We start from the raw sequence: 23,951 nt of genomic DNA, 5'->3' as shown, positions 1-23,951 counted from the left end.
AAATGTCTCTAAATACTTCTATGTGTTACACTCACCTACAAACACACATGCACACACACACACACACACACACAGTTTTGATCATCATAAATAACAATATCTTTATATCTTCCATAGCCGTTTCTTTAATATTGGTGAAACAAACCCTGAGTCTTTTACTTGAGGGAGGTTATAATTTAATGAATAACTTCAAGTCATTCTCTCTACGGCCATAACAGATCGTCCATTGAGGAGAACACACTTTTTGACTGCATGGTGCTTTATTTAAATGCACATATATACAATGGTGACAAAGTAAACATGGCAGAATCCAGCACAAGGGCTGCATGCACTGGTAGGACGGGCAGACTCTGGTTTTACAGGATGAAATATGGGTTGAAAATAGGAAAAGCTTGGAGAGCAAGTGTTCTTTCCCATCACCACATAGAAGGGTCTTCAAGCCTGTAAAACATAAGAAGCAAAGCATGTAAGAGAAGCTGTTTGACTACCTGGGATGCCTGCAAGAGTGAGACACGCAGCTCTGAACTAAAAGTGGATCAGAAACTCTTGAGAAGCCTCCCGTTGGCACTCTAAATAAGAGGCCATGTGCAATAGCAGGAGTGAGACAGCCGAGTGATGTGCAAAGGCCCAGCTGAGTGGCTTTCACTCATGCTAAGGAAGTCACAGGCAAATCTCCATGGGAGCATTTAAAAGGTTCTGTACATATCAAAGGAACCGAGGAACTCGGCAATATTTCTGAAGATCAAAACTACAGGAATCACTTGAAACTAACAAGAAAGTTAGTGTTACTCAACTGAATATGCTTCTGTTGTTTTCCCGCAAGATTTGTTGTGTAGTAAAATGCTATTTATTAGAATATAAAAAGCCCTTTTCAAGAAAACAGCACTCACAGGCAACTTCAGGGCTATCGGCTTTTGTTTCCTTCTAATTGCTATAAATCTGTCAATCAGGGTTCAGTTAACTCGATTGCATGCAACTTGATTGTGTCACGTTGGGCCACAAGAAAAAAACAGCAGCAGAGTTCTAAGTAGGTCTGGATTGTTATTTTCCTAACTGCAAGTAGACACAGCCTACCCTAAACTTCTTACTGTGGCAAACATCACCTGTGTATCAGTGAAAAAGGCACTTATTGCTTAGTATTAAAAATAACCTTGTGATTTTCCTCCTGTTTCTCTCAGATTTGCTGTTTAAGTCAGAGTTGGTACTTCTGGGGACAAGAGCACTGGAGTTTTATTCCAGCTCAAATCATTGTTTCCCTCAGAGAAAATGAATCTGCCAACTCTATACTTGTGCCCTTCACTCTGGCTGGCCACTTCACAAGGGAGAGGAGGTGGGTGGCTCAATAGTTACTCATGGATTCTCTCAAAAGAACCTCAATGAAGAGTGACACTCCGGTCACGCTCACACTGAGCAAGTGTGCTAGTGACCTCTTCTGGGGAACTTGGTTCTTGATGTTGTTAAGCTCTGGGTCTGAGGCAGCCAACCTACCTCAGACAAGAGTGGACCCTGTGAACTTGATCCTACTGTGGGCAGAGGTGGGGCAGTGTGGGGAGAGGGGCAGAGTAGCCAATGGAGTATGAAAATGGAAGCAGATTAGACTTCTTTACACTCCTTCCTCGTCCAAGAGGTGCCAGAGAATTTCAGCCCAATGGCTAGCACTTAGATTTTAGGGACATCTCTTCCCAAGCTAGATCTATGCTCCAAGAAAGTGGCAAGGCTGCAAATAAACTCCTAAGAATAATGTTGTTCAACAGTCATGCATTGAATATTACTATGTTGAACTAAAATATGCCAAAAAGTCACCAGGAGCTCCTGATTCATCTACAACTTTGTGCAAAATCAGGAAGGCTGGAGTCAAACACATGAGGAACGTTTCCTAGGACACGTAGGCACTCCACCAAGTGTATGAAACTAGGGATGATTTAGGCAAAGATGGACAACTGGTCATTTAAATTTAGAGTGAGGGGCTTACTCTATACAGCCCTAATTATAACAATACTAGAAAATCTACTCAGAGTAATTTGTGAACTAAAAGTTACTTAAGTTTAGACTTTCAAAGGAACACCAAATAGTGTAGGCTAGAAAATGTCATTCCACAGAAATTTAGAGATTTACCATGAGTGCATGAAACAAAAGGTCCTCCCTATCTAGTTCTCCATCCCCATTCCTGCCCAAATCCCTCCTCATCTGGAAGTCTCCAACCCAGTCCCTCCCAACTTCACCTGGGCACCTGAGCTCTGCAACAATGTCTTCACACAAGATTGCTCATACCTAGTTCTGGGGACATTTTCTGTGCTTTCTCTCATTAAGAGGTCTGAAATCAGTGTCTCGGGGCTGGACCGTTTTCCATATCTGGAAAAAGAAAAAGAAAAGGAAGTCTTTTAAAGCAAGCTTAGAATAGCCATAAAAGTCTTTAGGAAAAAAGAAGATAGTCTCCTATTTGGGATATTGAACCTTAAAGTTATTTTCAGTAGTTCATCTGCTAATAAGTAATATAGATGTATGAAGCATCTATCATCGAAAAATTGTAAATATATTTTAAATTTCATATATATTTAGAATTTGCTTAAATTCATAATACATAACTTAGCAGAGTATTTAAACTCAACCAAAAACTCTAGTCAAATTCTTGTCTTTTAAAACTACCACCAGTAGTACGTATATAGATATTCTTTTATAATTATGTGACAGGAAATTTAAAAGCACTGAAGCTTGATTGAAACATTTCCATAATTAGTTGATTGGCTATAGGTCTGATGATACACAGCAGTTTAAATCTTAATAAGGAGACCAGATGATAGTCCAGAAACAGCTCTGGGAAAAAAAAAAAAAAAAAAAACCCAGCAGTATGATGTTCAAACCCCACCTGTGTCTTTGAATCTGTTTTCTCATTCATAAAAAATTCTAACCTGCACTTAAATCAGAGTCTTTGTGAAAATTCAATGTGAAAGTGAGTCACAATGCTTGACAGCAACAAAGTGGTACGCATGTGCAAGTTACTGCTGTTGAAACACATCGTCCTTACAGCTGCCAACAGATCCTGCATCTTATGTTTTTCATATTTACTCAAGGCACCAAAAGCTAAAAGCCTTCCCTGATGCTGTGATTTTTAACTTGCCCTATAAGTTTAAAGAAATCCTGTTGATCCATAAAAGTGTTCTTTTTATTCTCCCTCCTATAGCAAGATATGTTGGGACAATATCTGAATGCAAAGTTACATTTACCCATGAAGAGTAGTATAAGTGTCCTGTTCCAGGACACTGCTAATGGGTTTGACAAGTCTATAACCAATTACATTTGTTGCAGAGTATTTTCCCCTTTCTCAGAAAAGGCACTGGACACCAGGAGCCATTTTGTTTTAAATGAAAACACAGTCTGGCGTAGGTGGATTAACTAACAGTAACAAGCTGAATAAAGCTGACAGAGAATATGCTCTGTTTATCAATCCTAACTAAATCCAACTTTTTTGGAAAGATGTGAGATCCTTTGCAGAGATGCAAGGGAAGCAAAAACAAAATAAAAGCCCTCATTGCCCTCAACCTGCACTCTCTCTCCCATCATTTGTTAAGACTTTCTTGAATTGTGATATCAGGCTGCAGGCTACGGCTTATATTTAGTTATTCTGTCCATCAGTTGATTTCTACTAATCTTAAAACTCCTGGGCAACCTTAATTCACTTACTTTCATCATGCTCCAGTGAGTGAAAGAACTGGCAACTATTTTCTCTAATTTAACAGAAAAGAATCTAAATTTGTAATAGCAGGATTTGCACAGTCATAAACTACGTTCCAGGACAGCAATGCTCACTACTCTTGCTTCTCTAATTAATTCTGGATTATCCTTCTTCTCTACAATGCTTTAACTTGCAAAGACTAAGTCTCGAGGGCAAAATTCTCAAACCTGGCTGCACATTAGAATCACCTGGAGAGCTTAAAGAACGAGAGAAGAAGAAAAAGAAAAGAACACTTTAAAGCCCAGGTCCCCTTCCCCCCTCCCCACCCACAAGGGTCTCATTTAATCGGTCAAGGGTGGAGGCCAATTTGAGTATATTGTAAAAGCTCCCTGGGTGATTCTGATGTGTAGCCAGGATGAGAAACAGTAATCCAGGGCTGAGTTTCTCAACTGTGGCACTGCTGACATCTGGGGTTGGATAATGCTTTGTTGTAGAGTGCTGTCCTGGGCATTCTAGGATGTTTAGCAGCATCCCTTTCCTCTCCACATGAGATGCCAGTAGCACCCACCCTAGGATGGACAATAAAAGATGTCACCAGACATTGTCAAATGTCCTGGAGAGCATAACATCATCCTGAGAGCCGCTGATCTAGGGAACCACATAAGCAAAATGTGATAGACCCACACTCTGGAATAAACGAAGCAACCTTCAGAGGCAGTGAACCAGGTTACATACAGCAACCTCAAAAACATGAACTAAGTAGAAAAAGGAAAGAATAGTTTCTTATGACCATATATGCTGACTTCAAACATAATCACAAATGACACTATAATTTTAAAAAACACATACTTGTGCATGTGAGTGGGCATCTATGGTGGGAAGTCAGTGGGTGCACAATGGAGGAGATGCGAGAGCATAAGGAGCGTCTGATGGCTTCCAAAAGGAATTTACATGAAGATGAGGCAGGAAACTGTGGGACCAGCTTATTCCCATCTAACCTGAATCTCTTCCTGTGGAACTCAGGTCCCTCTCTCACTTTTTCCTCATCAAAGATGTTGGAGATCGTACTGACTGTTAATGCTGATGACAACACTCAAAGAAACTCCAATCCCATAACCTCTAAAAGAAACCTTTTTGAAATGTTCTTAGTTTCATGATCTATAAAATGGAGATAATTATATTAACTTCAAAGCTTTAAGGTAAAGACTGGATAAGATACCTAGGAAAGTATTTTGAAGAGCTAAAGTTTTATATAATGGCAAAGCTTTGTAGCAATCATCTTTGCAAAAATGAGTTCTGCTGTATATTTTGCTATGACTTAATGACATTGTTCCGGAAAAAATAACAGTTAATATCTTTTGTTTGTCTAAATTCTTCATTCTGGGCTGTACTCAAAGCAAGAATTGCAGCAATTAACTTTCTGGGAAGTCTATTAGGATTCAAAACATTTTTCTAGTTAAAATGATCACATTTTAAGGGATCATGAATCAATATTATTTAATTGATCCTCTGTAAATTGGAACTTTTTCATAAGTCTTTTCACAATGCCATATACCTTTTTGATGAAAGGAAGAAAACTATTTTGAAGTTTAAATTCACTCCTAGCCCCAAACACCCTACTTTAGATTTTTCCCAACTATTCTGTAACTGTAAAAGTGAAAATATGGTTAAAAAAACTCAATACTTTACAACATATAAGTGAAACATGTTAAATAACATTAATACTTCTTTTTTTTTTACATTAATACTTCTAAAGGGCTCATCCTTTATAGCTCCTTAAGATAACATGTTAAGTCATTTAGAACTGAGATGCACCAATTTTGGAAACAAATTTTAAATATTGCATTTGTGTATAAAATAATTTGGATTTGATTTTTCACTTAATATTCAATGTTAAGAGTGAAAATGTGACAATTCACTTTAACTTTCTGAGCATCCAGAATAAGGTTTACAATATCTCAGAATCCAAGTATTCCCTGGATTTATCCCAGAGGTACTAGATCTACATTGTTTTTTCTTAATAAAGAAAGTAGAACTTTTCAGAATTCACCTGCTATAAAATGGGCTAAGTCTGCATTTCATGCTAAGATGTTAATTACTGGGATCACGATTTTCAAGCATGTGGATGAGACTGCCAAAAATGCTGTACATAAAGACATACATAACTCTATTTGTCTCTTCCTAAATGCTGTCACTCGGTTTGCCCTGGGCAGGTCAGAAGGTGTGGCCACCTCTTGGCAATCAGGCTGTTTCCTCCTTGGTTTTCTTTGGTGATGACTGTTTCCCTAGACACCAGGTTCCCTCTCCTCCCTACACATTTTCTTAGGCATACTCTTGCTCCTTTCACTGGGCACTTTTTCCATCTAAGCGGCTAGACCGACTCCAAAGGACTTAAAAACAAAAAAAGACACAAGGGTAAGTGGGAGATGCCAGAGCAAGCCTGGAGGACCTGGGTGAGAGTTACAGAGTGAATGTACCCCGTTTCTGCAGTTTGTGTCCTGAACATTTTACCTACAGCTGAATATGTGCCCAATATTGTCCTTCTCTGGATATAGCCAAGAAAAAAAAAAAAAAAAAAAAAAAAAAAAGGTCCCTTTCACCCAAGATCCCCAGGATCTGCAGCGTGCAGGCTTGGTGCTCTCCGGAGTATTCTCTCGAATCCCACCCACCTCTGCCTAGTGATGAGGTTGATGTAGTGTCGCAGCGCCGAGTAGTATCTGGCCATGTCCTCCGCTGGAGCGTCCTCTCCCGGGTTGTCGGGCTTGGAGGGATATGCCTCGGCCAGCGCACCCAAGCACACGAGCAGGGACAGAGCGAGGGTCAGTCCGGACAGCCCCAGTCGCTTGCTACCTAGCATCTGTGGACATAGAAGGCTCAGTGGATTGGAATTGGGAACTTCAGGATTCAGAGGACGCACGCCTGAGCCCTTTTCACTGCTGCCACCCTTGACACCCCCAATCCTCACCAGTCCTAGTCCTCCAGAAGGAAGCTGAGCTTGGCGAGCACCACTTTGCAGGCTTAGAGGATGATCTGCCCGGGCCCCACCCCCCTGCTCGCGGGAAAACTCCGAGCAACTCCTATCCAAGTCCCAAGGCAGAGTCGCCGGGCAAGAGGCGCAAGGTGGTAGCAACTCCAGTTCAACACTTTGAAAACAGAATCGGAAGTTCTTCCCTCTGAGTTAAAGGATGATCGCTTTTCTTTTCTCCTCTCCTCCCTCAACACTTCTCGGAGGAGAAAACTTTCTTCTCTGTTACTTTTGGTCTGCCTGGGAAGGGCAGCTACCGAGATTCCCTCCGGGTGACAACTGAGTTAGGAAGCGGGGAAAGAATTGCTACCTGGGCTAGCCAGTCTCTGTTTAGATTTCAAGAATCCTGAGATGACTGGGCGCCGCGGGGATTCCTCCCTCGAAGGCACTGCCTGGGAAACCTCTCTCCGCCCACAGCAATCTGGGTTTCCTGGCTGCGACCTCCGGGGAGATGGTCAGTTGCCTTGGGATAGGGGTCCCACTTTTTCCCTCCATATCTTCCAAAACATAACCCAGAGGGAATGCCCAGTCAGGCGGGACTGGGAGAAGGGCAGAAGGACAATCAGAGGGGACCCGAAAGGGCTAATGAATTTAGCCGCCAAGAAGGGCCAGCGGACATCTGGGCGTGAAACAGGCAAAGTTCGGACCTCAAAATCTGGGGATCCGAGGGCGCCCTGCCGGGGCTCCGGGGCTCCGCAAAGGGTGAGATGATGCCCAGGGCAAGTTCACCCACACCCCTAGCTCCCGCCCTTACCCAAATCGGTCCCGACACTCACGGTGGCTGGCGAGCGGGCGTGGCTGGGCGGCAAGTGCTCTGCTGTGGGGGCGCTCCTCTTGCAGGTGTGAGGGCGGGCGGATGGGGTGCAGAGAACGGGTCGCAACTGGGCTTTTATGGAGCTCCCTCGCCGCGGCAGGAGGGGCCTCGGCTAGTCACGCTTGGGTGACTCCCACCCTCCACTTCCCGCCCCCGAGCTACTGGGGGAGGGGATTGGAGCTGCAGCCGCACGAGTGTCTGCTTCAGAAGCCACCTACACCCCAACTCTCTCGCGCCAGGCCTCTGCGGGCCTGGGCAATGAAAGCCAGGCAGCGCGCCCCAAGTGCGCCGGACCCTGTCAAACCCTAAGTGCCTGCCCTCCGCGGGCGGCGTCGAGACCCGGCTTTCCTGCACTTGGGGTCTAGTTCTGTCACAAATAGGCGCAGTCCAAATTTCTGCCACCGAAATTACCAACCCGCCGGACATGGGGGTAGTGCTACCCGAATCCTGTACTTGGTGGAGCATCTCCTCGACACGCGCGGCACTTGGCCGGCACAACTGCGCGCCTTCGGAGGGAGACCGCTGGGCGCACAGGTTTTTCCCACAGTTAAAGCAGCTGGGAGGTGGCTGGCCAGGGTCCTGATCCCGAAGGTCCAAACCAGTCCCGCGAGGAGATGAGAGCCAGCTCTGTCCCTTTTGTTTTTTCTTTGAGATCGGTCCTCCCAAGCACTTGACCAAACTCAGTAAGCAGGGCTTCCTAGCGACCTGAAAGAGTGTGGGGACTCAAAACTCCCGGAGACGGAACATGGTAAACTAACTTGCCCGCCGGGCAAAGGGCCGCGTTTCCAGCGTCTAGAGGCTTTTGGTCCGAAGTGGCCATGAACAAACAGCAGCTTCTTCATTATCTAGTGGCCCTTGTGAAGCCCTAAGTACATTTCAGTTTGTGATCGCGTGTGTAGATCCTGCTGCAAATCTTGCTTGAAATGAAATTGATTAGTTTTTTGAAAAGCGACTATTAATTTGCGCATCGTGTTAAACGTTAAACCTGTTGAATGAATAGGAAAGATACATGAATTATTCTTACAGGATTAGGATTTTATACAGTGGGCTGAAATTTTACAGTTCCCTGAATGAATGCTTCTGGAAGTCTGAATCTTTCAGGAAAGATTAACATGCTATCTTAATGCTAATATGACAAGTGATTTTGTTAAAGTTGATACTTTGTTTTTGTGCTGTTCTGACAGTGTTGAATTAAATATCAATTACTGTGAAGCAAGCACCTCTCTTTTTAACCCCCACCTCTGTCACTCTGTGTGTGTGTGTGTGTGTGTGTGTGTGTGCAAGAGAGAGACAGAGACAGAGACAGAGAGACACAGAGAGTCTATTTCTGTGAGAGAGTGTCTGTGTGCCCAAATGAAATCACAATTTTGAAGAAGACCCACATCCTTCTCAGTTAGGCAACTGCACTTCCCTTACTACAGAAAGACATGCCAGGGACATATATAACAGGGCTTTTAGAATTGTTCATGAGAGACTTCGGTAGAAAAGCAAAATATCTACTTAGAACCCTTTTAAAATTATTTCTTATTTGTTTTAATTAGTTATACATGACAGAATGCACTTTGATACATCATTATATATGTATGATATATAATATATTATACATATTGTATATTATATGATGTATGGAGTATAATTTCTCATTCTTCTGGTTATACATGATAAGGAGAAAGGCACAGTTCACATTCAATAAAATGATCTTACTTTCTACCATGTATCACAGATTCATATCAATTAAAACCTAAACTTAGGAGTCATTGAATCTGGCAGAACTTACTTCTAAGGAGATACACCATTCCCGAATGGGGAGAACTGTGAAAAATTGATTAGCTTACTTTAAAATGATACCACTGATACTCAAGGATAAAAACTTATTCTCAGGGTTCAGCATTTAGAGAGAGAGAGAGAGAGAGAAAATTGACATCTTTTTCTCTTTTCTCTCCAGTCCAAGCTGTGTTGCTTGGCCTTGGGCTCTGAATATGCTCTCTCTCTCTCTCAGGAATTTGTTTCACCTGTTACCTCTTCTTTTTCCGGCAATTTCCTTTAATCTCCCTCAGCTTTTAAATTTGCTTGAGTTTGTTGAAGAAACAAACCAAAACTAACTCCCCCCAAACAAAACTAGCTGTCACTCAACTTATCATCTCCCTCTAGCTGCTAAGTCATTTCTCTCCTTTGTTTCAAAATCATGTATTTATTTATGTGATTATTTTTAACAGCTTTGCTGACATACTAAAATATGCCCAGCTATGAATGTTTAAAATATTTAGTTGAATATATGTGTGTGCTATATATATACATATATGTATATATATACATAAATATATGAAGCCACCACATTCAAGATAATTAACAGATACATATCACCCCCCGAAATTCCTAATGTACTTTTGAAATGTCCTCCCTTCTCTCTCCCTGCCCCCTTTCTCTGTTGATCTGCTTCTTGTCACTCTAGATTTATTTGTATTCTCTAGAATTGCTTATAAATATAATTCTACAGTGTGTACTCTTTGCCTTCTTTCAGTCAGTCTCATTATTTTTAGATCCACCCATACTGAAGCATATATCAATAGTTCATCCTTTCTATTGCTGAGAAATTTTCCATTATATGACATACCTTAAGTTTTTTAATCAATTCAACTACTCATGGTCCTTGGGTTGTTTCCAGTTTGGACTGTTATGAGCAATGCTGCAATGACATTCACTTATAAGTCACTGTATGGACATAAACTCTCATTCCTCTTAGGAAAATACTCAAAAGCAGAATGAGTCATAAGGTGGGTGTATATTGTCCCACAGTTCACTGGTGATCTGTTTTTGATTTGCTTTCTTTTTTTTTCTCTGAGTTTCATTTGGTTAGTTTCTATTGCTGTGTCTTCAAATTCACTAATCGTCTGCAATATCTGATCACTGTCAATCTTAACTAGTGATTTTGCACCTATGCTGTGCAACTTTCATCTTTAGAATTTTAGTTTACATCTCTTTTATATCTTCCATGAGTTGACATGTCCAATCTTTAGCTTTTGAATACATACTCTTAATAACTACTATACTAGTGTCATTTGCATAATTTCTGGTTGGAATGTTTTGGTCAGTTTCTGCATTGCTGTGACCAAATACCTGACAAGAACAGCTTAGAGGAGGAAAAGTTTATTTGGAGCTCAGGGTTCTAGAGGTCTCACTCCACAGATAGCCAACTGCATTGCTCTGGGCCCAAGATGAGATAACACATCATGGAGGAAGGTCCCAGGAGAGGAAATTGCTCAGCCTATTGTGGTCAGAGGCAGAGAGAAAGAGAGAGAGAGAAAATGGCACTTGTGAGTGCATTGGCTTCCTTCTCCCTCCACCCTCCTTCCATTCAGGCCCCCAGCCCACTGGGCTGCACTACCCACATCCAAGATGGATCTACCCCGCTCAGTTTACCATCACACATGTCAAAAATCTCTGGAGACACTCATCAGTGCACCTCACAGTGTCTTAACCCAATCGAGCTGACAATCCATATGAACCATCACACGGACGCTGACTTCTCTCCATATTATAGTTTGTATTTTCCTTCTTTGTATGCCTTATGATTTTTGATAAGATGTCAGAAATTGTGCATTGTGCATATTAACTTCTTGTTTGTTGGATATTTTTGTGTTCCCAAAAATGTTCTTGAACTTTGTTCTGGGACATAGTTAAAAACTAAGCAACAGTTAGTGCTTTTGGGTCTTGTTCTTCAGATTTGGTAGATGGTTCCAGGATTGACTTTTGTCTAGGTTTAATTTTTCCCACTGTTGAAGCAAAACCTTTCTTGCCTTAACTAATAACTGACACCTCCCTAGAAGTGAATTTTCCTCCCTGTTGAAATAAGCACCTTTTTTTTTCTTTTCTTTCTTTCTTTTTTTTTTTTTTTTTTTTTTTTTTTTTGGTACCAGGGATTGAACTCAGGGACACTCAACCACTGAGCCACATCCCCATCCCTTTTTGTATTTTATTTAGAAACAGGGTCTCACTGAATTGCTTAGGGCCTCGCTAAATTGCTGAGGCTGGCTTTGAATTCAGATCCTCCTGCCTCAGCCTCCTGAGCTGCTGGGTTTACAGGCGTGTGCCACCACACCTGGAGCAAGCACTATACACTTTTTTTAAATCTTTTATTTTATTTTATTTTTATTTAAATTTTTTTATTTTTACAGACTACATTTTGATTCATTGTACACAAATGAACTTTTCATTTCTATGGTTGTACACAATATAGATTCACACCATTCATGTAATCATACATATACATAGGGTAATACTGTCTGTCTCATTCTACTATCTTTCTTTCCCCCACCCCCTCCTGCCCCATCCTGCCCCATTTTCCTCTATACCATCCAAAGTTCCTTCATTCTTCTCTTCCCCCCACCCCACCCCATCCCACCCCACCCCATCGTTATGTATCGTCATCCACTTACTGCAGAAAACATTCAGCCTTTGGTTTTTTGGGCTTGGCCTATTTCACTTAGCATGATATTTTCCAACTTCATTCATTTACCAGCAAATGCCATAATTTTATTCTTCTTTATGGCTGAGTAATATTCCATTGTGTATATATACCACAGTTTCTTTATCCATTCATCAATTGAAGGGCATCTTGATTGGTTCCACAATCTAGCTATTGTGAATTGAGCAGCTATGAACATTGATGTGTCTGCATCACTGTAGTATGCTGATCTTAATTAAGTACTTTGGATATAAACCAAAGTGGAGTGGGAGAGCTGGGTCAAATGGCGGGTCCATTCCAAGTTTTCTGAGGAATCTCCATACTGCTTTCCAGAGTGGCTGCACCAATTTGCAACTCCATCAGCAATGTATAAGGGTGCCTTTTTCCCCACATCCATGCCAACACTTATTATTGCTTGGGTTCTTGATAATAACCACTCTAATTGGAGTTAGATGAAATCTTAGGGTGGTTTTAATTTGCATTTCTCTAATTACTAGGGATGATGAGCACTTTTTTCATATATTTGTTGATCACCTGTGTATCTTCTTCTGTGAAGTGTCTGCCCATTTCCTTAGCCCATTTACTGATTGGGTTCTTTGTATTTTTGGTGTAAAGTTTTTTAAGTTCTTTGTAAACTTTGGAGATTAGTGCTCTGTCTGAAGTGTGTGTGGAAAAGATTTTCTCCCACTCTGTAGGCTCTCTTTTCATATTATTGTTTCCTTTGCTGAGAAAAAGCTTTTAGTTTGAATCTATCCCATTTATTGATTCTTCCTTTTGTTTCTTGCGCTATGGGGATCTTGTTAAGGAAGTCCAGTCCTAAGCCAATGTGATGAAGATTGGGTCTAATTTTCCTTCTATTTGGTGAACGGTCTCATGTTCAATTCTTAGATCCTTGATCCATTTTGAGTTGAGTTTTGTGCAGAGTGAGAGACAGGGGTTTAATTTCATTTTACTCCATATGAATTTCCAGTTTTGCCAGCGCCATTTGTTGAAGAGGCTATCTTTTCTCCATTGTAAGTTTTTAGGACCTTTGTCTAGTATAAGATAACTGTACTTATGTGGGTTTGTCTTTGAAGCACTAGATACTTTTTATTATCATCCTCCTGTGTTTTTTTTCCCCCTGATCTTGAGTGGTTTCTTCAGGTACATGATCAACTAATCAACTAACTTCTAGAGGGACATCTCCAGCTCTGTGTGTTCTCTTTCTGACCTGGTACTCTCACTGTCCTGCTCTCCACATTTCCTTCTCCAGCTCCTCTCAGGGGCTGATTCATTTCCTCCTCCATGGCAGCCTGGGTGCCTTCTATAGAAAATAAGCTGAGGCCAGTGTAGAGTTCCTCTGATTTATGTCCCATCTTGAAGAGATCATTGTCCTTTATTGGCTGATGTCTGGTGTTTTGAGGGTTGTTTATACATTTTGATCTAGGATTTTTTTGTTGTTGTTGTTTAGATGGAAGGGTAAATCCAATTTCTGTTTCTTCATCTTGACCAGGAGAGGAAGTCTCATAGCAAGAATTTTAAAAAGTAGATTTCTACCATGGTTTCTTCTTCATGGAACCACTACAATAAAGGATCTGGCTGAATCAAGCAACTTAATTTGCTTCAATAAACCTACTGGTAAGCCACATGGCCTTCACTAGTTATTTGACTTCTCTTGGCCATTACCTTTTCTATTCTCTGATTCATCTCTTTTCTCTCTGAGATCACTACAGTCTCTTTGCTCACTCATCCTTCTGTACTTCAAGCCCTGACCTTCACCTTTCCACTCCACACACACTGACAAATCAAGCTTATTTACTCCACAGCTGTGAGCCTGAAGTCTCCACCTCCAGTTCCAGTTTTATACCTGAAATTCAGGGTCATTCATCCAATCCAGAGAATCTTTTGTCAAGAGTCTCAAATCTAGATGATCTACAATGGAGCTTCCATTAACATATATTTCTAATAACATATCATATAAAGTCCAAAGTGTTTTCAAAACTTGTAAATTGAACTAGAAGGCTATGTATTTTGGGTCCCTACCTACCTCCTAGGCTTACTTAACACAATTTTCTCCCTTAGTCCCTACATTTCTGTCCATTGGCCTTCTTTCTGCTTCTTAAATACATTAATCATCTTTCCCTCCTAGACCTTCAAGAGACCTTGCTGTCTTTTGAGAAATTCTCTGTCAAAGCTCTTTACCTGGCTAACACCTACACATCCTTCTAGTTTGATCTTGAACAATCACTTCCTCATGGAGGATTTTTCTGGTCCTCCAGGCTAGATTAGGTCCCTTATTACAAGTTCTTTTAAGACTCTGAACTCCTCATTGATTGTACATAACCACTATAGAATTGTGTATGTATTATTATCTAGTCATTGTATTGCTATTAGTCAAATATCTTTAGATTTTAATCTGTTAATTCATAAGAGAAAGAACAATGCATTTTTATTTACTTCTGCATCCCTCATGCATTCCTATCACTCAGTAGATTTCCAGCAAATGTATTGATCAGAATATATTTTTTTTTATGCAACTGAGGTTTACAACTGAGTTTCAGAAGGGGAAGGAGGAGAGGGAGGGAGACTCACAAAGATTTGTAAGGCAAGACAGAAGTAGACAGAGTAGAAGCAGGGGCAATAATGAGGTCAAGAGAAAGGTTTTCTAAGATGGGGTGAAAGAGGAGCATGTTGCCTTGCCTAATGGAATGATCAAGAAGAAGGAAAAAGTGAAGTGAAATGAAGGTGTTTCTAGAGGGTTCTATATATTTGGGATTTTATCCCCTTGTGAAGTGAGTTGCCAAAATTTATTTGTGATTTTTCATTTATCTTTGGTCTGTGTTTAATATTTGTTTTTGGGGGGGAGCTTTACAGATATTTTAAGTTTATAGTTGAATGTATCAGTCTTTTCTTGTGTGGCTTCAGAATATTGAGTCTTAAGTTAAAATGCCTTCAGGACTCAGGGATTTGTAAAGCATGGTCCAAGCTGGTCCAATACAGCTTCTACCTGCTTTTTCAAAAGAGTTTCATGGAAAATCAGCCACTTTCCTTCATTCACATGTGTCTATGGATGCTTTTGCACAACAATGACAGCATTGAGAAGTTGTGACAGGGACCAAGTGACCCACAAAACTAAAATATTTACTATTTGGTCCTTTATGGAAAAAGTTTGCTAACCACTGCTCTATAGTAAAAATATGTTTGTTTGTTTGTTTGTTTGTTTGTTTGTTTGTTTTTTAGTGTCTATTTCTCTTTCTCTCCCTCTCCTTTCCTTCTTTTCTCCCTTTCCTTCTTTGTCATTTTTTACATGAAAACCTGGAATTTATTCTGGTATAGTGAATAAATTGGGTTTCAACTTTTATTTTCTTTAGGTTGTCCAATATCTCTCTCGATGCCACTTATGCAATGGCCATCATCCCCCCACAGCTTTGGGATGCCACCTTTGCATCATATCCACAAATATCTGGCCTGACTTCTGGATTTTTCTGTTCTATTCCACTGGTCTTGGGCTGCACAGGCGCAAGGACCACCCAGTTTTAGCGACAGGGCTTACTCTGTGCTTAAGGCTTATGTAACACCCCATCATTGATCTCTTTTTGTCAGTTTTTGATTTGCTGGATATATCTTTCATACATCCTTTTTATATTGTGTAGTTCTGGTTTACATTAATAGGACCTTGCTGTTCCCTTTGTTTCTATCCTTTACTTTATGATCAATGATAGTTTTTTCTTATTTTGCCAGTCAGGAAAGTCATCTGTTTTAGTCCCTCTAGTGTTTCTCTTAACAAATTTGAGTAATTTGAACTGAACAATGATTGTTATTTTGGCTGTCTACCCAGTTGCCACTCCCACCTTCCTTGATTTAGTTCTGGCATCACTATTTCCTGTCAAGAGTTTGGACTGTAATAACTCCCTTAACTTTGCCAGTGATCATCTCATTTCTGGCCATTGAAATATTAGGATAAGACAGCTAAGGGCTTTGTAGGAAAAGTGTTGTCTCTTGCAAAGGCAAGAGGCATGTCCTTTACTGGGATTCCTCTCTCTTCCTGCTTTGTCTGCTGTGCAGAGGTAACATTTGACAGCCATCTTGTGATCAGGAGTAGCAATACTGCAAATACACTAATGCTGGCAGAATGCAAAGATCAAATGGACTAGATTTTAGATGAAATCAGTGAGTTTCCAAGTCGATCTTGGGACTGCCTACTTGTGGGTGTCTCATTAAGCTAAGAATAAATGTTCAATGTTTTAAGCCACTGCTAGCTGAATCTTCTGCTTCTAATTCTTGACTTTAAGCTTCTAATTCTTGACTTTCTTTACTTCTTTCTTCTACACATTGGTTATTTTGTTATTTTTATGTTCAGATTATTTATTGATGTTTGTGATGGGAAATCTGTATTTGAACCTTACCTCATCTTTCTCTTTGTTATAGATTTTCTTTGATTTCCCTCTCTGGGCTCCCTTTTTCTCAAAGATGAGAAGTAAACTGGGCCTGTTGTATGCATGGGCTGTGTTCCTTAGTTTGGAAGTTTCTGACTTTTTTCTTCTTGGCTATTCTTTCTTATATCTGTATATTTTGTTAGATTTGAGAGCAGAGAACTACCTTGATCCTATATTTTATTTTGCAGTGCCCTGTGAAATCAAGCAGGGGTTTTTTTTTGTTTGTTTGTTTGTTTTTTAAACAGCACTACTTCTCTTCTATGTATTTTTAGCAGTGCCTAGAAGTTCATGAGTTCACGTATAAGAGAATTGGGGCAATTATGAAGACTGTTTGGACCAAAATTACCCCAAAATTTATCTGAAACATCAAGATAATTGCAGGAATTTTTTTTTTAATTTGAAAGTATTCTGGTAATAGCTGCAATTCTCTCCCCTGCTTTGCATGTGCAGGCACAAACTGGCAATTCTGAAATAGCACCCACAGTGCTGAGCCGAGACTGGCTTTGTGTCTTCTGACCAGTTATAGTTTGTTTTTCATTATCGTCATCATTATTATTAGCTCAAGTCCCATGCTTCTAGTCACACCAACCCATATGATGGCAGGATGCTTATTTTGCTGAGAACAGAGCCTTAAATGTGACTGTGGGAATAACAAATGCATTCTGGCACAGGGCAAGCAGACTTTCCAGGAAGATATTTATTTCCCACTGTGTAGATGGCTGAATGCGATGCGGTGCAGCCTGTGCCTCAGGTGACAGCACTGACTACCCCTAACTGAGGAGCCCTCAAGCCACGTCTGAGAGGGTTAGGTTTGAAGAAAGTTCAGATTGGAGGTGAGGATGTGTCATTTCCATATTTGGTACAATTGTGGAAGTTGTAGATTTTATGTCCCTTGAGGTCTATTGCAGGACCCTTCCTGTCTTCCAAGATCCCTGAGAATGGAATGTGGCCATTGGTTTCCAAACTCAGTTGCCATTAGATTCAGATGTGACTCAGATCAGACCCCATTGCTTGAGACTTTGATTCAAAATTAGGTTAAAATACAAATAATATATCCCATTTTCTCCATGTGTATTACTGTAAACATTAAAAAAAGTTTTCCACAATTCTGAATTATGACAGGACTAAATTATGTGAGGAGAGAAACAGGCTGTGGCCATCCTCTTACTAGCCTAAATTGAGGTAGAGGCAGCATGCTCTGGAGCAGATGGTCCTGGCAGAAGATTCCAGATTACCCAGTTGCCTGACTAAGGCAAAGGCAACTGTGCTCATGGTGGTCTGGTCCTATAGTGAAGTTTGGGGAGGCATTTCTGGAAGCTCGGCATAGGCCCTGCTTGTTTACCACTCACTCCTAAGAAGTCCACTCTTTAATAAATTCCTTTCCATTTGAAGTAACTAGAACAGATTCTGAGTCCTGAAATTAAGAGCTCTGACCAACAGCCAGATCCTGGGAGAAAGACAGCTAAGTAAGTTAAGGTTTTCTACCACAGATTGGTTCTCTTGAGTTTTAGGGATGGGAAACATAAGCACTTACAATGTGTTTTTCCTCACCCAGTGATTTTCAGAGGTCCACATGAACTGATAGGGTAAGAAAGATGGTCTGGCGGAGAGGCAGGGGATCACTCTCAGAGACTTATGCTGTTGGAAGGTAGCTGGTATCTCAGAGTAGGAAAGGGCAGCAGAACTGGAGAACTCCCTCAGCCTTGCAGCAGGAGAGCCACCTCCCGTATACCTTCTCCAAGCCTTCCTCCTCAGAGTTATCTTCACAGTAAGAACATGCAGCAATCAGGTTGCCTTGGTGGAAAGTGATAGTGAGCTGTGGTTCCACCATGGAAAAACATGAAGAAAATTTATAATTTCACAAAACAAGAAGCCCAAAGAGGGGCTGGGGCTGGGGCTCAGTGGTAGAATGCTTGCCAAGCACATGTGAGGCACTGGGTTTGATCCTCGGCACCACATAAAAATATAAATAAATAAAAAGTTATAAAAACCAAAGAAACCCAAAGATAGGCTACTAAAAGTTAATTTAGCAACTCAAGATGTCCTCAAGATCCAGGTTCTCTTTGGTGTTCTGCTCTGCATAATGGCTTTGACTTGCAGACTCGCAAGTTGACCTTGCAAGCAGGGTTGATTGATGATCAGTGTCTGCCTCAGATGTGAAATGGGCATCCACACCCAGAGACCTTTTCCAAGAAAGATGTACATTTTTATGGTTTTGTTGTTGTTCTTATTTGTGTTTTTGCTTTTTGGTTTCTTTTTAATGAATGAATGAACTTTTTGCAGATAAACCCAGTTGTAGTGTTAATCTACAACTAATAAATATTTTAAAAATTCTAAAAGTTCTAAGCATACAGAGGAAAATTATATGCCCACATGTTCAAAGTATAATTCTTTTCTAAGAAATTGACTACTTGTTTCTAATATTTGAGTGAAAATACAATGAGCACAATACCCAAGGAAACCTTAAAGTAGAAAAAGCTGGGAGTTATACATAGGATATTTATGACTTACAATAAAGCTACACTCGTTAAGGTGCCATAGTGTTGCTACTAGCAAAAATAATCAGATCAAAGGAGCAGAATAGTCAAAAAATATACCCACATACAGTGACTTCATTATGACAACTTCAGTGTAGTGAAGGAAAGGAGGAGATTTTAAAATAAGCACACTGATTCTATTGGATACTTACGTCAAAGGATTAGGTATTTTTATCCACTTACTTAAAACATTTTTGTTTTCAATTAACTTTATTTCATAATTTTCTGTATTCCTGTTTCCAGGTTAATAAAGTTCTCTTCTATTCCTAATTTGCTAAGAGATTTTATAACAAATAGATTCTGTATCCTATAAAATACTAATTTTGCCTCAACTGATATAATTCCGTAATTTTAAAATTTTATTTGTTTTTTACATTTAATTACATCAGTTAGTTTTCAAACTTTAAGGCTCTTGTATTCCTGGAATAAACACCACTTAGCCATGGTATAGTAACCATTGGTATACAGTGCTAGACTTAACTTACTGTTTTTGACAGTTCTTACATGAATTGTATGAACGAGGTTGGCATACAGTTTCCTGTCACGTGATGTCTTTGTCAGGTGTTGACATGAAGGACACCATAAAATGTTGGTTAGTGCTGCAGCTGTTCCTCCTCCTCCTTCTCCTCCTTTCCTTCTTCTATCTTGAGAAATATCAGGAAGAATTCATTGATGAAGTCATTTGGGCATGGGAAATTGTGGGAAGAATTTGAATTAGAGTTTCAATTCCTTTGCTAGTTATAGAACTGCTCACATTTTCTATTTCTTTTTGTTGATTTTGGTTAAGGTCTGGTTTTATAGAACCTCTCTCATTTTTTCTACATTTCCAAGTCTACTGGCAGAAAATAGTTCCTCATATTCTGTTACTGTTTTGGTGCTGGGCTTCACGTATGCTAGACAGCCCTCTACCACTGAGCTACTTCTGCCCTTTTTATTTTTACTTTTGTAACAGGACCCACTACATTGCCCAGGCTGTCCTACAACTTGTGATCCTCCTGCCTCGGCCTCTCAAGCAGCTGGGATTATAGCCATGCCTCACCATGACTGGCTCCCTCTTCTTATCTTTAATATCTTTAATATCTGTGGTGATAAACCCCTTTTCATTTCTAATATTTATAATTTATGACTTGACCCTTTTTCTTCTTGTTCTTGCTTTCTAGATGTCTCTTAATTCTGTGAATCTCTTCAAATATCAAACTTTTAGATTTTTTTATTTTCTCTAATTTTTAAATTTTCTAATTCATTTGTTCTCTTATATAAAAATTTTCTTTTCATCTTCTCTGTTTGGGTTTAATTTGTTGTTCTTTTGCTAATACCTTGGCAATGATATTTAGATAATTACCTTTTCAGCTCTTCTTCTTTCTAAGATATTAATTTATTTCTAGAAACTCTCCTTCTAAATGCAACGTTAGTTATATCTCATAAGTTTTGTATATTGAATTCTCATTATTACTTAAATGAAAATACTTTCTAATTTCCATTGTGATTTCTTTTTTATCCTGTGCATTATCATTATTATTGCAGACTTTCTAAACTGTAATTTTCCAGTTTTGTTTTATTAAGTTTAATTCCATGGTGGCCATAGAACATACTGTGTATGACTTCAATCTATTGATATTTTTTTGAAATTTGCTTTATGGTCCAGAATAATATCAGTTTTAGTAAATGGTCCATATGCATTTAAAAACAATGTATGTTCAGTTGTTAATTATGTTGTTCAAATCTACATACTTATTTATATACTTCTTTTCTTTCTCTACCTATTCTATTAGTTGAGAGAATCTCATAAGCTTGCATTTTGATTATTTATTTGTCTATTTCCTTTTTTAGCTCTGTTAATTTTTGATTTATATATTTTGAAGCACTTTATATATTTTTTGCTTTATATATTAGAAGCATTTTTATTTTAAATTATCATATTCCTTGGTGGATTGACCGTTTGATGTATAAGAAATTCTCCTCTTATTTTCCAGTAATGCTTCTTGCCTTAAATTCTACTTCATATATGGTGTGAGTATAGTAGCTTTTGTGGTTAATGCTTTCATGGTATATTAGGTGGCTCTCCCCTAGAGCAGGCTTAGAGAGTAGAGTTTGGAGTTTATTTGGGACGTAAGCCTAGGAACATAGTAAGGAAGCAGGAGTAGACAGTAGGAAAAGATGCTAACACAGGATGGACTAATGAGTATGCTGTGACTCAGCTCCTCTAGGAATTGCTGGGACACTGTGTAAACCCCCCTGAGGAGTTGCCACCTAAGGGCGAGCAAACTGGAGTATTTACCATGGACTCGCACCCACCAGACTGTGCTGCTCCTGAGGATCAGCTCCTAAGGATCCACTCTGCCCAATCCCCCACCCTGCTTCCAGAGTTAAAGAATTCCTACAATGTACACCTGTTATCAAAATGTCATGCTGCACTTTAAAATAGGTACAAATATTATATGTCAATTAAAAATAAAATTAAAACTAAATTTGATGACAGGGATTTGTGTTTAATTTCTAGATAGTATCTACAACTATTATCATTTGTTTCTCCTTTCAACTTCTTTTCAATTATTTTTTTTATTTTTACAGACGACATTTTGATTCATTGTACAGAAATGGGGTACATCTTTCCATTTCTATGGTTGTGCACCATGTAGATTCATACCATTCATGTAATCATACATGTACATAGGATAATGAAGTCTGTCGAGGCAACTCTGTTTTGAACTAGTTGACCTACGTCACTGCTATAAAGTGGCTGGTCACATACATTCTGCCAGGTGTAACTGTGGACAGAGGCTTGGACTCTCCCTTCATGCCATGATGATCCAGTAAGATGGAGAAGTCCTCTCTTCTAGTGGGTGGCCCATGCAAGAAGGGGATGCAATGGGAATTATTGGGGAATTGAAAAGAATGTACGTCGCCAAACTGGATGCTCAGAGGGTAACAGGTTGGTCTTGTAGGAGATGGCGGGTCCTACACAGCCACGGGCTCTGGGAAAGCTTGGAGCAGAGTCTGCTCCCCAAGACTTTTGGAACCTCCTTGAATGTTCTTATTTCCTCAAATGGAGATAGCTTCGCCCCTCACTCTCTGGCCCTTTATTCTTTATATGGAAACTATATCTGAACACTTTCATAAAGGGTTCATGGATGCAATTTGGTATGTCTTTAAGTGCAAATAAAAACAATGTATTTATTTTCATGAATTTTTAACCACAAGTTAGCATTCCTTCAATGTGGGCAACAACCACAGCAGTCTTAGCAGTACCTATGACAGTAACAGCAATTGGAATCACAGTATGTTTTGTATCATGTTCAAGTTATCATAGAAATCACACAACAGCATGATACTTTTGCCAATTTTGAAAATATAATGATTATTAGACTGTTTGACTAGGTCTTGTTTGCCTAGTATATGTGAGGCACTGGGTTCAATTCTCAGCACCACATATAAATAAATAAATGTCCATTGATAACTAAAAAAATTTTTTTAAATGTCTATATCTTTGGAAAACATATTAAAATATTTTGATTACTGTATAATATTACTGTTTTTCTTTATAATCCTATGCTTTTTGTTACACATTTAAAAACATTTTTTAAAGAAAGAGTTTCACCAGACCTCCAAAGGGGATTCATGGCACACACACACAAAAAAAAATGTTCAGAACCCTATCCATAGGATTCAACTTATTAACAGAGAAAGGACAAAGATGGGGGGTAGACTTTAAAATTGAGAGATATTATCCTGATAGCTACAGTAAAAAAGAACCATACAAAAGCCCATGTCCAAAAATTATTTTCATCTCGCCAGTATTACTCCTGATCTCAATAGCCTGTGGGTACAAATGGAGTCAGGAAACCACAGTTACATTTACTTTGAATATACTACGTAATATGGCATCTCCCACTGACATCGGAATCTCTGTTTTAATGGGAATTCCTGAAAGTGTCCTAAATAAGCTCAGGAATTCTCTTCCTCTTTCAGGCACTCCTGTGAACATCTATATCTCAGGTATATTCTTTGAGAACTCAAAGTATAATTACAAGTCCGCATTGGCAAGGGAAGTGCCACATTTCCTGAAACACTCCACCTTATGAAGTAGGGAGCCACACAGTGAAGTAGAAACCTCATTCACCTCCTCACTTCATACCAAAGTCCTTTGGCTTCCAGAGCTCCAAGCATCCATTTGAGGTTTAAGACTCAGTTAGGGACAAAGGTGGGATCCAATGAGGAGAAGAAAAATGGGGTGGAATATTTCTCTTTTGTAAAGTCACTTGGCTTTTTTTTTTTTTTTTTTTTTTTGGCAGTACTGGGGATGGGACCCAGGGCCTTGCCTATGCCAGGTATGTGCTCTACCACTGAGCTATATCCCAAACCCTTCATAAAATTTTATTTTGAAACAGGGTCTTGCTATATTGCTCAGATTGGCCTTGAACTTGCAAACCTGCTGTCTTAGCCTCCCTACTAGCTGGGATCACAGGTGGGCACCTCCATGCCCCACAAGCTTCATCCTTTCTTCTTAAGGTTAAGACTTGGTTCCTGGAGCCAGGAAAACCATGAAGATACTGTACTGTTCCCTCTCCTGACCTCTTTTCTCTAAACCCATTTCCTCCTTTTGAACCCCCAAATATTAAACTGTCTCATTTAAATTGATTCTTGGTAAACCTGCTCTCCTGATCCATCAGACCCGCTTGGACCTAAATGAGGAAACCATGCTGAACGCATTTGTCCTCTGCCCCTACAGACCCAGTTCCATCCTTCCCCACCTGCTGTGCCTAGGAGGCTGGACTTCAGGGAAGGCTTAGGCGCCCCCTTGTGTTCTGGCTTCTGACTGGGTTCAGTCAAAGGAAGGCACTAAAGGAGGAGAGAGAAGATAGGATCCTTATTCCTCCAGCTCACTCCCTACCTGGCCACCACAACAAGAGCTTCACACCTGTACTGAAGCCACTGCAGCATTCAGCGGCTCTCTTTTAGAGCCACAGGCATTTTCTCTGGCTTCTTGCAATCCCTCCTTTCTCTGACCTCCTTGGCCAGGTG

The 23,951-nt window shown here is 39.9% G+C and overlaps 1 protein-coding gene across 1 annotated transcript; it reads right to left on the bottom strand.

The window, feature by feature from the left end:
* Positions 1–252: 252 nt before the first annotated feature.
* NPY (neuropeptide Y) lies at positions 253–7,632 on the bottom strand. The gene is made up of 4 exons (XM_079150820.1): positions 7,475–7,632; positions 6,343–6,530; positions 2,272–2,352; positions 253–441 (listed from the first exon to the last, which is right to left on the bottom strand). Exons 2-4 carry the CDS (start codon positions 6,528–6,530, stop codon positions 417–419), a joined length of 294 nt encoding a protein of 97 aa, XP_079006946.1. The 5' UTR covers positions 7,475–7,632; the 3' UTR covers positions 253–416.
* Positions 7,633–23,951: the final 16,319 nt, after the last annotated feature.

Source organism: Sciurus vulgaris (genome assembly GCF_902686455.1).
Source record: "Sciurus vulgaris genome assembly, chromosome: 8".
Classification (NCBI taxonomy): Eukaryota; Metazoa; Chordata; class Mammalia; order Rodentia; family Sciuridae; genus Sciurus; species Sciurus vulgaris.
Note: the sequence above shows the minus strand (reverse complement) of the source record. Positions and strands in the feature narration are given on the sequence as shown.

What these genes read in the sequence shown, in the direction of transcription:
- NPY (XM_079150820.1), bottom strand. Translation starts at nt 6,530, where the DNA reads ATGCTAGGTAGCAAGCGACTGGGGCTGTCCGGACTGACCCTCGCTCTG. An exon ending in AACCTCATCACTAGGCAGAG is followed by an intron (nt 2,353 to 6,342) that starts GTGGGTGGGATT and finishes TTCTTTTTCCAG; the next exon opens with ATATGGAAAACGGTCCAGCC. An exon ending in GAAAATGTCCCCAGAACTAG is followed by an intron (nt 442 to 2,271) that starts GTATGAGCAATC and finishes TATGTTTTACAG; the next exon opens with GCTTGAAGACCCTTCTATGT.